The sequence below is a fragment of the Triturus cristatus genome, chromosome 3_2 (genome assembly GCF_964204655.1).
Source record: "Triturus cristatus chromosome 3_2, aTriCri1.1, whole genome shotgun sequence".
In the NCBI taxonomy this organism is placed as follows: domain Eukaryota; kingdom Metazoa; phylum Chordata; class Amphibia; order Caudata; family Salamandridae; genus Triturus; species Triturus cristatus.
In genome coordinates, this window is record NC_140584.1 from 1055115028 (window position 1) to 1055127660 (window position 12633).

At 45.7% G+C, this 12633-nt stretch overlaps 1 protein-coding gene across 1 annotated transcript in view; it reads left to right on the forward strand.

Annotated features, from left to right (window-relative positions):
* GUSB (glucuronidase beta) overlaps window positions 1–12633 on the forward strand; it is a 200478-nt gene that overhangs the window by 75120 nt on the left and 112725 nt on the right. The window contains exon 5 of the mRNA XM_085649764.1: window positions 53–240. Within this exon, the coding sequence (XP_085505890.1) occupies window positions 53–240 (188 nt within the window). The remainder of the gene's footprint in view (window positions 1–52; window positions 241–12633) is intronic.

Consider the following 12633-nt stretch of genomic DNA (forward strand, 5'->3'; position numbering starts at 1 on the left):
TACTTTATTTATTCTAACTTCAGGTAATATCTTGGTACACCTTTTCCTTTAGGTATGGTAAATTATCAAATATCTGTGATTGGTGCAAAAGACTATTCTTTGCTTTTGAAGCTGTATGACAGAGAAGGAAAAGTCGTTGCAACTGGAACAGCTCTTACCGGGCAGCTCAAGGTTGTGGACCCAAAACTTTGGTGGCCATATTTAATGCATGAAAACCCTGGCTACCTTTACTCATTAGAGGTAATGTATATAATTTATTGTATAAGCAATGTATATACTAAAAGGTCAAAAATTAACTTGTACATTTAATTTAATGAGTGCCTGCTGCAGTGATTTGTGTACAGCGTCCATGTCAAGGATTTGAATGAGGGTTTATTAAACTTTCAACTTTAAGAGGTTCATAAAATAGGTCAAAGAATTCTCCAACACGACAGCCATAGAGAACACCATCCACCCCTCTCAATAGCTCTGCGACACCCTCTCAAACTAGAGATCGCCAACATCTTCAACAATTTCAACCTCCAACCCGCCACCCTCCACCCCAACGACCTCAACCAACCAGCGAACATCAGCCAAATTATTACCACCTGGTCTCTTCTGACTTCCCTGACCACCTCAACCATCATGTCATCCATCCACTCCGGGGTGCCCACTGACCCTCCTCCCACAACCTCGTAACTAACCCAATCAGCATGCAACTCACCAGCATTCTCAATGCCTCCATCTCCACAGCAACCTTTCCGGACAGATAGAAACACACAGATGTCAGACCCCTTCTAAAGAAAGCATCAGCTGACCCCGTGATCTCAAAAATTATCGTCCGATCTCCCTGCTCCCCTACCTGGCCAAAGTACTTGAGAAAGACATCAACCAGCAGCTCACTGAGTTCCTGGTAGAAAACCACCTACTTGACGCCACTTTTCAGGATGCCATGCCAACCACAAAGTCTCAGAAGAACACCTCAGCTCCGCCCTCACCTGCACTCCAGCCCCAACTACGACAGACGCCAACAACGTGGCAAGCAACCTCCACCAGTGGATAGCCAACTGTGCAAACACACTCTCTCCCCTCCAGAACACCACTAGATGACACAACAAGAAAGCAAACTGGTTCACCTCGGCACTCCAAGAATGCAAGCGATCCTGCCGATGACTGGAAAAGACGTGGAGAATCAGCAAAGCCCCAGAGGCACGCTCCGCCTGCAAAACAGCCACCACAGCTCACCACCACCAGAAGAACTTCCTCCATGCCAGAATCCTCTCCAAGGCCCACAACTCCAAGGTACTCTTCACCATCATACAGGAATTTGCCAAACCCAATTGCGAAACAACTGACGTCCCACCCTCCCAAGACCTCTGCAACAGAAGTAGCTCCTTCTTTCACCGCAAGATCAAGATGCTCTACGACAACTTTGGCAACCAACACCTCTGCACCACCCCAACCCACACCCCCAATGATGCCACCATATGGACCCTACTTACCTGGACCCCACTCACAACAGAAGACACCCTAAAGACCATGAAGAGCATCCACTCTGGCGCGCCTTCAGACCAGTTCTCAATTTGTAAAATGTTAAGTGCCGGGGCTCTGACCAGGAGGCCACTGCAGCTTGCACCACCCATCGCCCTTGTCATCGCTGCCAAAACAACTACTAACCATCTCTCTCACATGTAAATGTGACAGTTCAGATTATGAAAGACAACAGAATGTGCAGTTCCTCAAAGGGGGTCGGGGAAGCAAGTCTCTTATTTAATGCCCTCACACACCTAGCAAGGTGTCATGCTTCATCATTGGGCTCTGCCCCTCGTCGGACCGGCGCTGCAATGCCCGATGGGCTCCCGCGAAGGGGCTCTTTGCCGGAGATCTTTTAAGAGACAGCCGTTTGGTGCATGAGAGTGAGTGGTCTGTGTAGTCCACTCACCCTCATGCACCAAAAAGATGCCAGTTAAAGAGCCTCACGCACACCTACAAAGCTGTCCTTGACCTAGGACCTGCTTACATCAACCATCAACTGAACTTCCACCAACCTTCTTGGCACCTGTGCTCCTCTTCACTCGCCCTTACACACACCCTATGCATCTGTCGCATCAGTGGCTGCTTCTTCTACATCGCTGCCAAGACCCGGAACAACCTTCTCCTCCAGCTTCCTCCAGCCCCCTTGCTGGCAGACTTCAGGAAGAGACTCCACACCCGGCTCTTCAATGGAGAGACAGTGCCCAGAAACCCCTAGGGGTGACAGTGTTGCGCTTTACTGATGCGGTTTGATTGACTGATTGATAAAAACTATTGAGTTGAGTTATCCAGCTTTGCTAGTTATCAGTGTGAGGGGAGTTTTTTCGAAAAACTGAAACCATTAACAAAGGAAGGCAGAGGTAAGACGTCCTAACTTGAGTTAATGCGTTTGGACACTTATTAGGAGCTTTGGAAAATAGATTTCCTCTTAGATGTGCTCTAAAACTTTTGCTCAAAAGGTAAGCTTATTTTTAGCGTTTTCTATTCTTTTTCAAATAGAAAAAGAAAGCAAACTTACAGGCATCAATCCCCAAATAGAGTCAAACCTAAATACTGTAGACTAGTCACAACAGATTATATAATACAGGTGTAAAGTTGTTCTGTTGACGGTACCCAATATGGAGCTCATGTCAGATCGTCGATTGTTCCTCTTGATATAACATAAATATTTCAGTTAGAGGGTATTCCCTTCTCCTGGCATTAGCTTAATAAGTTATTATGTTTCATGACAGAATGCCTTCCACGGTCCACAGATTTTCTTGAATTTCTGTGGGCATCCTCTTGCCTAAGACACCACTTCCTCTGCCCACATGCGCCAGTTCATGTTATGGTACCCATTTATTCAGTATTTGGTTGGAGTGATTTGCCCACAGCCTGTGAATTTTCTTGCCACCACCATTGCATCTTTCAGAAAAATTGTGCACATTTGGGAAGCCTTATGTCACTCCAACTTCCCAGTAAAAAAGATAGGTCTTTTGAGAAAAGATCATAGAACCATTCTTTGAATGGTGTTAGATTGGAGGCTGTGCAAATGGAAAATGGAAAAGAACAAGAAGTAAAATTACCCTTTTCTTGTGGGCTTTCATTGGTCTTGGGGAACCAATCCCAAAAATTAAGTGAATAAATGTTACTTTATATTTCTATCCAAGCTACCACAGAACTTCATAGGCTTTTTCTCTGTGGGTGAAATCTCAGTGCGAACCATTACATTTAACTTAGTTTCCTCCGATTAGAAGGGATCAAAAACTTTAATTTTTCCCTGACATGATAACCATTCAGGCGCGTAGCTGGGGGGGGGCGGTGGGGGCGGACCGCCCCAGGCGGCACTATATTTAGGGCGGCCGCTCGGAGCAGTGCTGACCCGCCGATTTCAATTTCATTTAGGCAGCAGGGCCTGAGTGACACACATTACAATTTATTAAAAACCACCTGACCTGACCATGATGACGTTCGTAGAGGCGCGCAGCGCGCAGATGTCTCCGCCTCCGCGTCTGCGCGCCGGGGTTTTACAGTTAGTTTTACCTTAGGGTGGGGTCTCTGCTGCCTGGTGACTCTCATCATGACCTGCGCATTAAAAAGTGCGCGTGACTCCGAGGCGAGGTCGAGAAGGCACTGGCAGGCATCTCAGAGGCCAGAGACAGGACTGGGAAAGAGAGGCCCGCAGGTGAGTCTGTTTAATTATGACTGGACGCCAGCCGTTTAAATTGCATGCAATGCAAATGTAATCCATATCGTTTATGCCGCGCCAAGCCATGCTGGAGGCGATGAGACCGGCACAGGCATCCGGTTGAGAGAAACCGCGTCGTTGTTGTGGCGTGCTGTTTTTTGTTTTGCTGGCTTTGTAACACGTTAGCATGGCCCTACCTTCAGAGCATAATGAAAGGACTGCTTGGCAAAAAAGTGTTGATCAGTTATAAAGGGATGTGCGTCACATCAATATATTCAATGTATGCAAAGTTTCACGCATATTAATGAATTTAAAAAAAGCTTTTGTATATGTTTTCATTTTATTTTCATGATTTGCATAGCGCTGGCACGACGCCTTTATGTCTCTCTGCAGCCAGGGGCCCAGCGCAGGTTGGCAGGCAAGCAGGTGTACAAACATGAATGGTATAGTTTTTTTGTTTTGTGATATAGTTAGAACTTCCTCAGTCTTTCATCATTCTAATGTTGCTAAAATGAGTATGTTTGTTTGGGCAGAGATACGTTTTTATCAGTAAAGCTGACCCCCATGGAATACTCTTTTAAATCCTAAGGTTGTATTTCCCCAGACCAAACCCTCTCAAAATATACTGCCCACCAGTATGGATGACATGTGATTCCTACACCTTTTAATCCTCATTGGCTTATGTGACATTCCCTGTAGACTGATTTACATACTTGTATGATTCATTGTCCCTGTATAATGTGTTCGTGGTGTAAAGTGCTGACACATTACACTGATATGAGTAGCGCTAAACAACAAATGAATATGAGAGAGGGGCTACGGAGCGATGAGGGGCACTGGTGGAGGGTGGCAGTGAGGGAATCTGAGGAGGAGGTAGTTGGAGGGGCTGTGGAGCGATGAGGGGCACTGGTGGAGGGTGACTGCAGGGCTCGAGTCGGGTACCAGGCGGGTGGACGGCGTCTCCTCACTTATTTTAACGGGAGCTCGATTACTGGAGCAAATGGAGCCACACATTTATTCTTTGGCCTCTCTGGGGCGAGATTGGAGCTCATTCAGAATGCTGCTCACGCGCTGGCTTCTCTGATGCAATGGCATCTAAGGGGTGAGCGAGGGGAGGCAATGAGCCTGATGGTGCAAGCCACCTTTCGTGACATCACTTGCTGTTGTGAAGTCAGCGTCCCCCCACTTCTTTTGTTTTTTTTAGGACTTGTGCCCTGGGTGACAGTGAGGGAATCCGAGGAAGAGGTCATGGTGTGGAGGGGGAGCTAGGGTGAGATGAGGAGCACTGGTGGAGGGTGGTAGTGAGGGAGTCTGAGGAGGAGGTCACTAGGGGGGCCATGGAGGGATGAGGGGCACTGTTGGAAGGTGGTAGTAAAGGTATTTACGGAGAAAGAGGTTATTAGTGTGGCACCAAAAAAGACTTGCGCATCAGCGCTAAAGCCCTGTCATGGCCTTTCTGTTTTTGTTTATTTAATTAGCAGTCAGGTCATAAGGGCTACTGTGGAACATACTTTAAAGTGCATGTAATTATATTTACTGCTATATTCAATGTTTTAAGTTTGAAGGTGATTTTACTAATGTTTTTACCGGGAAAAAGCAAAGTGGAGCCCGATGGTGCCTGATATGGGGCTGGGGCCCAAGGTCAGCTGTGAGATAAGGTGCACTGGAGAGAGGAGTAGTGGATAATCAAGCCTGTAAGGGAGAGCGTTGCCGAGTCCGGGGTCAAGTGGAGGTAGTAATGAAGAGGGATTCTCCCTGAAGGCTTGCACAGAGGGAGCCTGTAAGGGAGAGCGTTGCCGAGTCCGGGGTCAGGTGGAGGTAGTAATGAAGAGGGATTCTCCCTGAAGGCTCGCACAGAGGGAGCCTGTAAGGGAGTGCGTTGCAGAGTCCGGGGTCAGGTGGAGGTAGTAATGACGAGGGATCCTCCATGAAGGCTCGAACAGATGGAGCCTGAGTAGTATCACTTGCCTGATACTCCCGCCTCAGAAACCTCCTCTTCCCATCAAAGGAACATTACATGGAAAGTGATAATATTTAGAAAGAGATTTGGAAAAGAGTGAGTTTTACTGGTCCTATTTTTCTGGTTTCTTCTGAATATTCAAGGAGTGCCGCAGTGCTGGAACAGTTTGTCCCGGGTCTTGGATAGAGTTGAACAAGTTCCCATGGCCCCCACAACTGTGTTTAAGGATTGTGATCATAATAATAATAATAATAATAATTGTTTATTCGGTTTGTCACGAAGAAAACCATAAAAGAGAACAATCATACAGTAAAAAAGAAAAAACAGCTGTCATTTGTTTAAAAAGAAGAGGAATTTTTTGCTTCTGAGAATCAATGCTTTTTCCTAATGCGGTTTGTTAAAGGTTTTTTCTATGGTTCATAATACATTTTAAAAAGTTTAGGACCAGGTAACAGACTTCTTCGGACTCTAAGGTTTGCAGTCTAAGGAAGGCCGGTCGACATTGTCTTAGGCCCCATCGCCTGCATAGCAGAAGTATCCAAAATTTTCTGTGTGGTTGGTAAAATTTACAGAAGATAATGACGTGGATATTTGATTGAGTTGATATCGCATCACAGGGACACGGAGGCAGCTTTGAGTCCCAGGCCTTATTTAGAGGAAAAGCAACCAGTCTAAAAAAGAGGTTCAGTCTGAGCCTGGTAAGCAGCATCCTCTCATATGTTTTGGTATGCAGAGTAAGGTATGGTTGAATGCCAAAAGTTAGCTGGACTGTGTTCGCGTGAACCACTGAGGGTTTTGCAGCCTCAGTTGACAGTCTTAGGGCCTCATGTAGGTAGCCAAATACCGGTCGGTAACGGCCGATTTTCGGTAATTATACCGTTACCGACCGGTATTTTGGCTATTGGTATGTAGGGGGACAATTTCTGGATTCGGAATTTACCGAATCGGTAAAATTACCGAATCGGTAATTTTACCGATTCGGTAAATTCCGAATCCAGAAATGAGATGTAGGGGGAGTGTGTGGGTGTTGTTATGAGTCGGTATTTACCACCAACTAATAGTTGGTGGTAAATAATGTATGGATGAGGAAAAGCATTTAAAAGCACTTAGAAGTGTGCACATGTGGCAGACATACATGCCCTTAGGGCATGTATGTGTGCCACATATGCACACATGGCCGAATCAGGGGTGCAACAGGGTGTCAATGTGACACCCTGCCACCCTTGCATGTTCTCCCCCATTACCGAATCGGTATTTACCGATTCGGTAATGAGGCATACCTTCCCCTCAATGGGAAGGTATGCCTCATTACCGAATCGGTAAATACCGATTCGGTAATTACCGAATTTTAACGAATCGGTAAAAATTACCGACACATTACCTACATACGAGTTACCACTTCTTAAATACCGATTCGGTAACGTTCGGTATTTAAGAAGTGGTAACTGGTATGCTACCTACATGAGGCCCTTGGTGTTTCCAGATGCCGTAGTGTAAGTTCCTTGAGCTCCTTTTTTGGGAGGGCAACAATCGATTCTGGGTGGAGATAATATTTTTCAAGGCCCATATCTGTAAAAAAGTTTCTGATGTAGCGGAGCCATTTTAAACTAGAGGCGTGATCGAGTGACATTGTGTCAGCCACTATCGACTGTGATAGCGTATTAGCATCCAAAGTCCATATACGCCTCCACAAAAGCAATGGCTGGATTTTAAGGAGATCCTGCAAATACGGAATTCCCAGTTCCATATGGGAGGCGTAGGTTGGTGAGCCTTTTGGGGTAGCAAGAAGGAATCTTATAAATTGATTTTCAATTTTTTGTAAGGCTCCAACATCTATATGGCCCCAGACCCCTGCTCCATAAAGAGCAATCGCTTGGCACTTGGCGTTGTAAATTTTTAGCAGTTCTGCTGGCCGCCTCCTTCCCAATTTCCTCGAAGGACTGCAGGGCTGCTATTGAGCGCTTAAAAAGGTGGCATCTCGCTTCCACTGCTGGTTTCCAGGTTAGCTTATCATCAATCATGATCCCGAGGTATGGGTATTGTGTGGTGACCTCCAATGGTTGGCTATCGAGAAAGATACTTTTTTTTTTTTCCTTTCTTCGCCCCCCCCCCCCGTGATCATGACGAACGTTTTTTTAACATTAACCTTTAGATCCAAGGCGTTCATGAAGGTGGTATATCTATCTAGTGAGAGCTGGAGTTCGCGCGGCGTTCGGGCCAGGATGACAGCGTCATCCGCATAGAGGAGCGCTGGAATCGGTCTCTGTTTCATTTTTGGGAGGTCCTGAGCCCCCCTCAGCATCTCCTCCTCCAGGTCATTTGTGTAGAGCGAGAAAAGGAAGGGGGCCAGAACACAGCCCTGCCTAACTCCACGCTCCACGCCAAATGATGCCGTCAGCTCACCGTTCTTTCCGAACCGAACTCTAGCCGAGGCCCTGGAGTAGAGCTCTCTAAGAAGATCCAGCAGTGAGGGGTCCACGTTCATTGCTCTTAGGACTGTCCATAATTTGGAATGTGCGACGCAGTCAAAAGCGGCAGACAGGTCCACATAGACCATGTATACCGTTGATTTCTTTGCATGCGTGTATTTGGCCATTATAAGGCTAAGGTTAAGTGCCTGCTCTACTGTCCCGAGGCCTTCTCTAAAGCCGAATTGTAGGTCCGAGATGATACGCTTTTCCTCACTCCACTGATGTAGTCTCTCCAGAATGACCCTCCCCACCAGTTTGCCAAGGGAGTCCAGGAGGGATATGGGACGATAGCATTTTGGGTCCTGTCGGTCCCCTTTCTTAAAGATGGGGACCATGATTGATCTGGTCCAGGAGTCCAAAATGCCCTCACTGGCTGCTGCTGTGCATACTCTCGTCAAGATAGGTGCCCAGAGCTCCTGGTTAAATTTAAAAAGGTCCACAGGGACGCCATCAGGCCCCGGGGCTTTCCCTGTTTTACTTTTTTCCAAAGCCGCCAAGATTTTGGAGATGTCAAAAGAAATTGGGATTGGATATTGTACTTCATTATGGAAGTGAGATGGATGGTCTGTGGTTCCTTGGTCTTTGAATATGTTTTCGAAGTGAGCAATCCAAGTTCCCTCATCTATAGCGACCTCTATCTTGGGAGAGTTGTTGTCCGAGAGGAATGGGGATCTAATCGTTCTCCAGAAATCCTTGCTGTTTTTTGATTGGGAGCTCTTGTCTAGGTCATTCCAGAGTTTCTCTTTAATTTGTTGTAGTTTTAGTTTGCGTTCCAGTTTGTATTTTCTTCTTAGAGATTAAATAAGGCCCACGTCTCTTGGTTTTTTGTGGAGGGCAGATTTTAGATCAGTTAGGGCTCTCGTACAGTTGTGGTTAGACCAACCTTTCCTTTCTGTATGTTTGTTGGTTGTATTCCCCGTGAGTAGTCTCTTGGCTACTGTCAGAATTTCTGCGAAGTTCAGTAGGACTTCCGTATGATTTAGGGCTAGGTCCAAACAATTAAGAATATATGGGTACGCCTGGTTAATTAATTTTTTTGTGAGATTTTGTGGGTCAATCTTTTCCCATTTTATGGAATAACCATTATGTTTGCGCAGTTGCAGGCTGTCTTGAGCGAGGGCAGTTGCTATATCAGTGACCTTAGATCTGTATTCAGATGGATGGAATTCAATCTTTAGTGCATAGTGATCACTTAGTGTGTTGCCAATTACTTGGTGATCTGTGACTTTTGTAGCGAGACCATGGGACAGCAGGATGTAGTCCACTGTTGTCTGGTGGCCTCTAGCCACGTAAGTTGGATTGAACTGATTTTTCTCCGCCTTCAGGGAATTAGCGATAAATTAGTCAAACTCTGACAGTGTGTTATTCAGAGCGTTGCCAGATTTATTGTGGACGAAATGGGCTAGTGGAACGTCGTTGTCGTCTGCAAATCCGCAACATTGGGTATCTGCCATTTGGCAGGGATGAATATTGAAATCACCTCCCCAAATAAGATGGATCATTTTAGAGTTGTCCTCCTTGTGTTGAAAGGATCTTAGTCTCTCCTGCATATCTTAGACAAAAGTCAGGAAATCGTTTTCCGTTAGGTTGTTATATGAGTTGACAAGGGTAATAGTGTCCTCATTTGCAAAGGAGAGGGAGAATATCTGACAGTTAGAATCGGTGGAAAGATTGGTCACTTTTAACTGTGATAGGGTGTTGGCGATGTAGATTGTCAGGCCTCCTTTGGGTCTACCTATTGCGCTTTGAGTAGCAAATGAGGAGTAAGTTTTGTACCCCAATAAATGGAGCTCTGAGGTTGCCCAGGTCTCTTGAAGGCAAATTATTTTGCCTTGTTCTAAGAAATTAACGGCAACGGGGTCTTCGATCTTTGTTCGTAGGCCCGCCACATTCCAAAATAAAAAAGGTATTGTGTGGGGATTCACTTTCGGGACTGAAATTGGTGGGGTCGTGACAATGTTGTTGCTTAAGGAAGGGAAGTGTGGCAGGTTTGGGGTAATATATTCTAGGTCCCTTGATGGTCAATCCACCATTTCTAGAGGACTATATCTATTTGTTGTTGGAATGTTGTACCAGGGATCCCATCTGGGCGGTTCTCTGCGAGTCATCCTCTGCTGTTGGTATCCCCATTCTCCCCAGTTTAGTCCCTGATGACGTGGATTGACTATTTGCCAAGGGTTTTCCTGCTCCCGGAAGCGGGAGGCGCCATATTGTCTGTTGTCATAGAAAGTTGGTTGGCGCTGAGGTGGTTCCACCCGAGGAAAAGCGGGGTCCTCAGAGAAGTTATTGTTTGAGGTTTGAATGAGAGGATAGAAAAATGAGAGGGGTTTAATTCTAATGCTTCCATTTAGGTTCAGTTGTTCCCAAGAGGTGACATAGTCTGCCACCCATGGGTCCTCAAAGGTAATGATGATGCAGTCCCCTGGATATTGTTTGGTGCCTTTCCCCACCCACGGGGTCCTGCAGAGAGGAAATCCTACCATGGCAATTTGGTGGCATGGGGCGATTTGTCTGCAACCAATGGTGTACTTTGTTTTTTAGGGGCAAAGAGAGGAAATCCTACCATGGCAATTTGGTGGCATGGGGCGATTTGACTGTGTTTAAGGATTGTGATCATAATGTGTCGCCCCTCCCTGTATTTTAGCTTTGGGCCCCCAGGCAGGCTGTGCACCATGTGTGTGCTGAGGCTGCTTTGAAGGAGAGATGCACTATTACAAGCTGGTTTTGGGTACCAAGAGCACATGTCTTTTCATTCCCAAGGAGTTGGTTGCTGCTGCTTGGAAGAAATGACAGGGAGCGACCCCTGGTTATTGCCTTTGGGGCCACCAGAGTGGGCTTTGTATCCGGTCTGTGTTGGCAAGGTGAAGCTGACTGACCCCTTTTGCTGCGTTTAGTTTTAAGGGCACACAGTGAGTCATTCCCTGTGAATAATTAATTTGCTGTTTTTGAAAGGTAAAGCATCACAGGCTTCAACACTGTTAAGTTGGTTTTGGGTCCACAGAGCACATCACGTTTGTGCAGGTCCCCACTGCTTTAATGGGGGGGGACCATGATGTATGGTCATTTAATGTCAGCTGTAGATGAAGGTTACATGAACAGTGTCATGTATGTGCATGTTTGCATTGTGTTGAGGGGATTACCAGGTAATTGTTCACGCAGCTCTCTGATGGATGTCACATGCGGTTTTTCTGAGTCCCCAGATAGATCATGCAGTCTGTGTGTTCTCTTTTGTACTGCCAGTCACCGGTGTATTCAACTGTGTAGCCTTGGACCGTGTCATGTATGTGCATGTAACTTGCATGATCAAGGTAACTATTAGCGGCGATACTACTTGTCTCTCGGACCTCTTTGAAGTGCATGCCCTCCCCCCATTCCCCCCCCCCACCCCCTGGGGGGGGGGGCGGCAATCTGAGGGATAGCCCCGGGCGCCACAAGCTCTAGCTACGCCACTGTAACCATTATGTTATACTAAGTTCTCAACATGAACATTTTGGCCCCATATTTTTAAAGAATTGAATCCACCTTACTTGATAAATCGATCACATCTGCACATTGAACTTGCTGAGTGACTGGTGCATCACAGACTAACAGAGCAACGAGTTGAAATCCAGCCAGAACAGCTGTTGCAACAACATTTTTGTATTCATTTCCAGCAGCTGACCTATTGATTTTTATAGCTGATTTTTGGACTGGTGATCCCAGAACGTTTTGTTCTGACATAAAGGATTATTCACCGTAGTTGGGGTCCTCCGAAACCACCGAATTGCCATTTGAGGTGCAGGCAGACGATTTTGTCCTGATGAGTCCCATGTATCCTGCCCACAGGGTCAAAATTCAGAAAATCTAAATACTACGACTGTTTCAGAACTGTGTAGGAAAAGAGCTCTGGGGATTTTAAGGACTCACGTTGTTCATTAATATTTAGGTATAAACATGTACTCTCAGTGCATTGACCACTGTGCCATCTGCACTACATTGATTTCTAGATGTGAGAAAATACAATCAGTTGTTCTTAACATCGAACTCAGGGTAGGAATAGATGAAATTAATGCATTATAAGTAAATCCTTAGGAAACCATGTTTCCCATACAATACATTCCCAACTTCCTTTGAAGTATATGGCTCAGCCTTGCTCTATTTTTTAAAATATTTTTGTCAAGGGTTTTCAACGTATTTAGGATTAAGCTCAATAAACACGTTGGCATATACAGACTTCAAACAAATAATGCTTTGGTGTATTGATTCATGGTAATGGCAATGAATGCAACCCTTTCCTTTAACTCCGCTCCCCACCATCTTGAATTGATCACATGACCTCACTTCCGAGTCGTGAGGTTTCCGCCATCTTGTGCAATTTCAACCTCTATTTCCCGCTGCATCCTATATAATCGTCCCACTTATAGAGTTCACCTGAACAGGAGTATTTATTTGAGTACCTGTTGGCTACTATTTGCAATCTCAGCAGTGCACTGATTAGTGTATTAAGTATGAGCTGTGCTTTAGAAATGAAATAAACGCAAGTT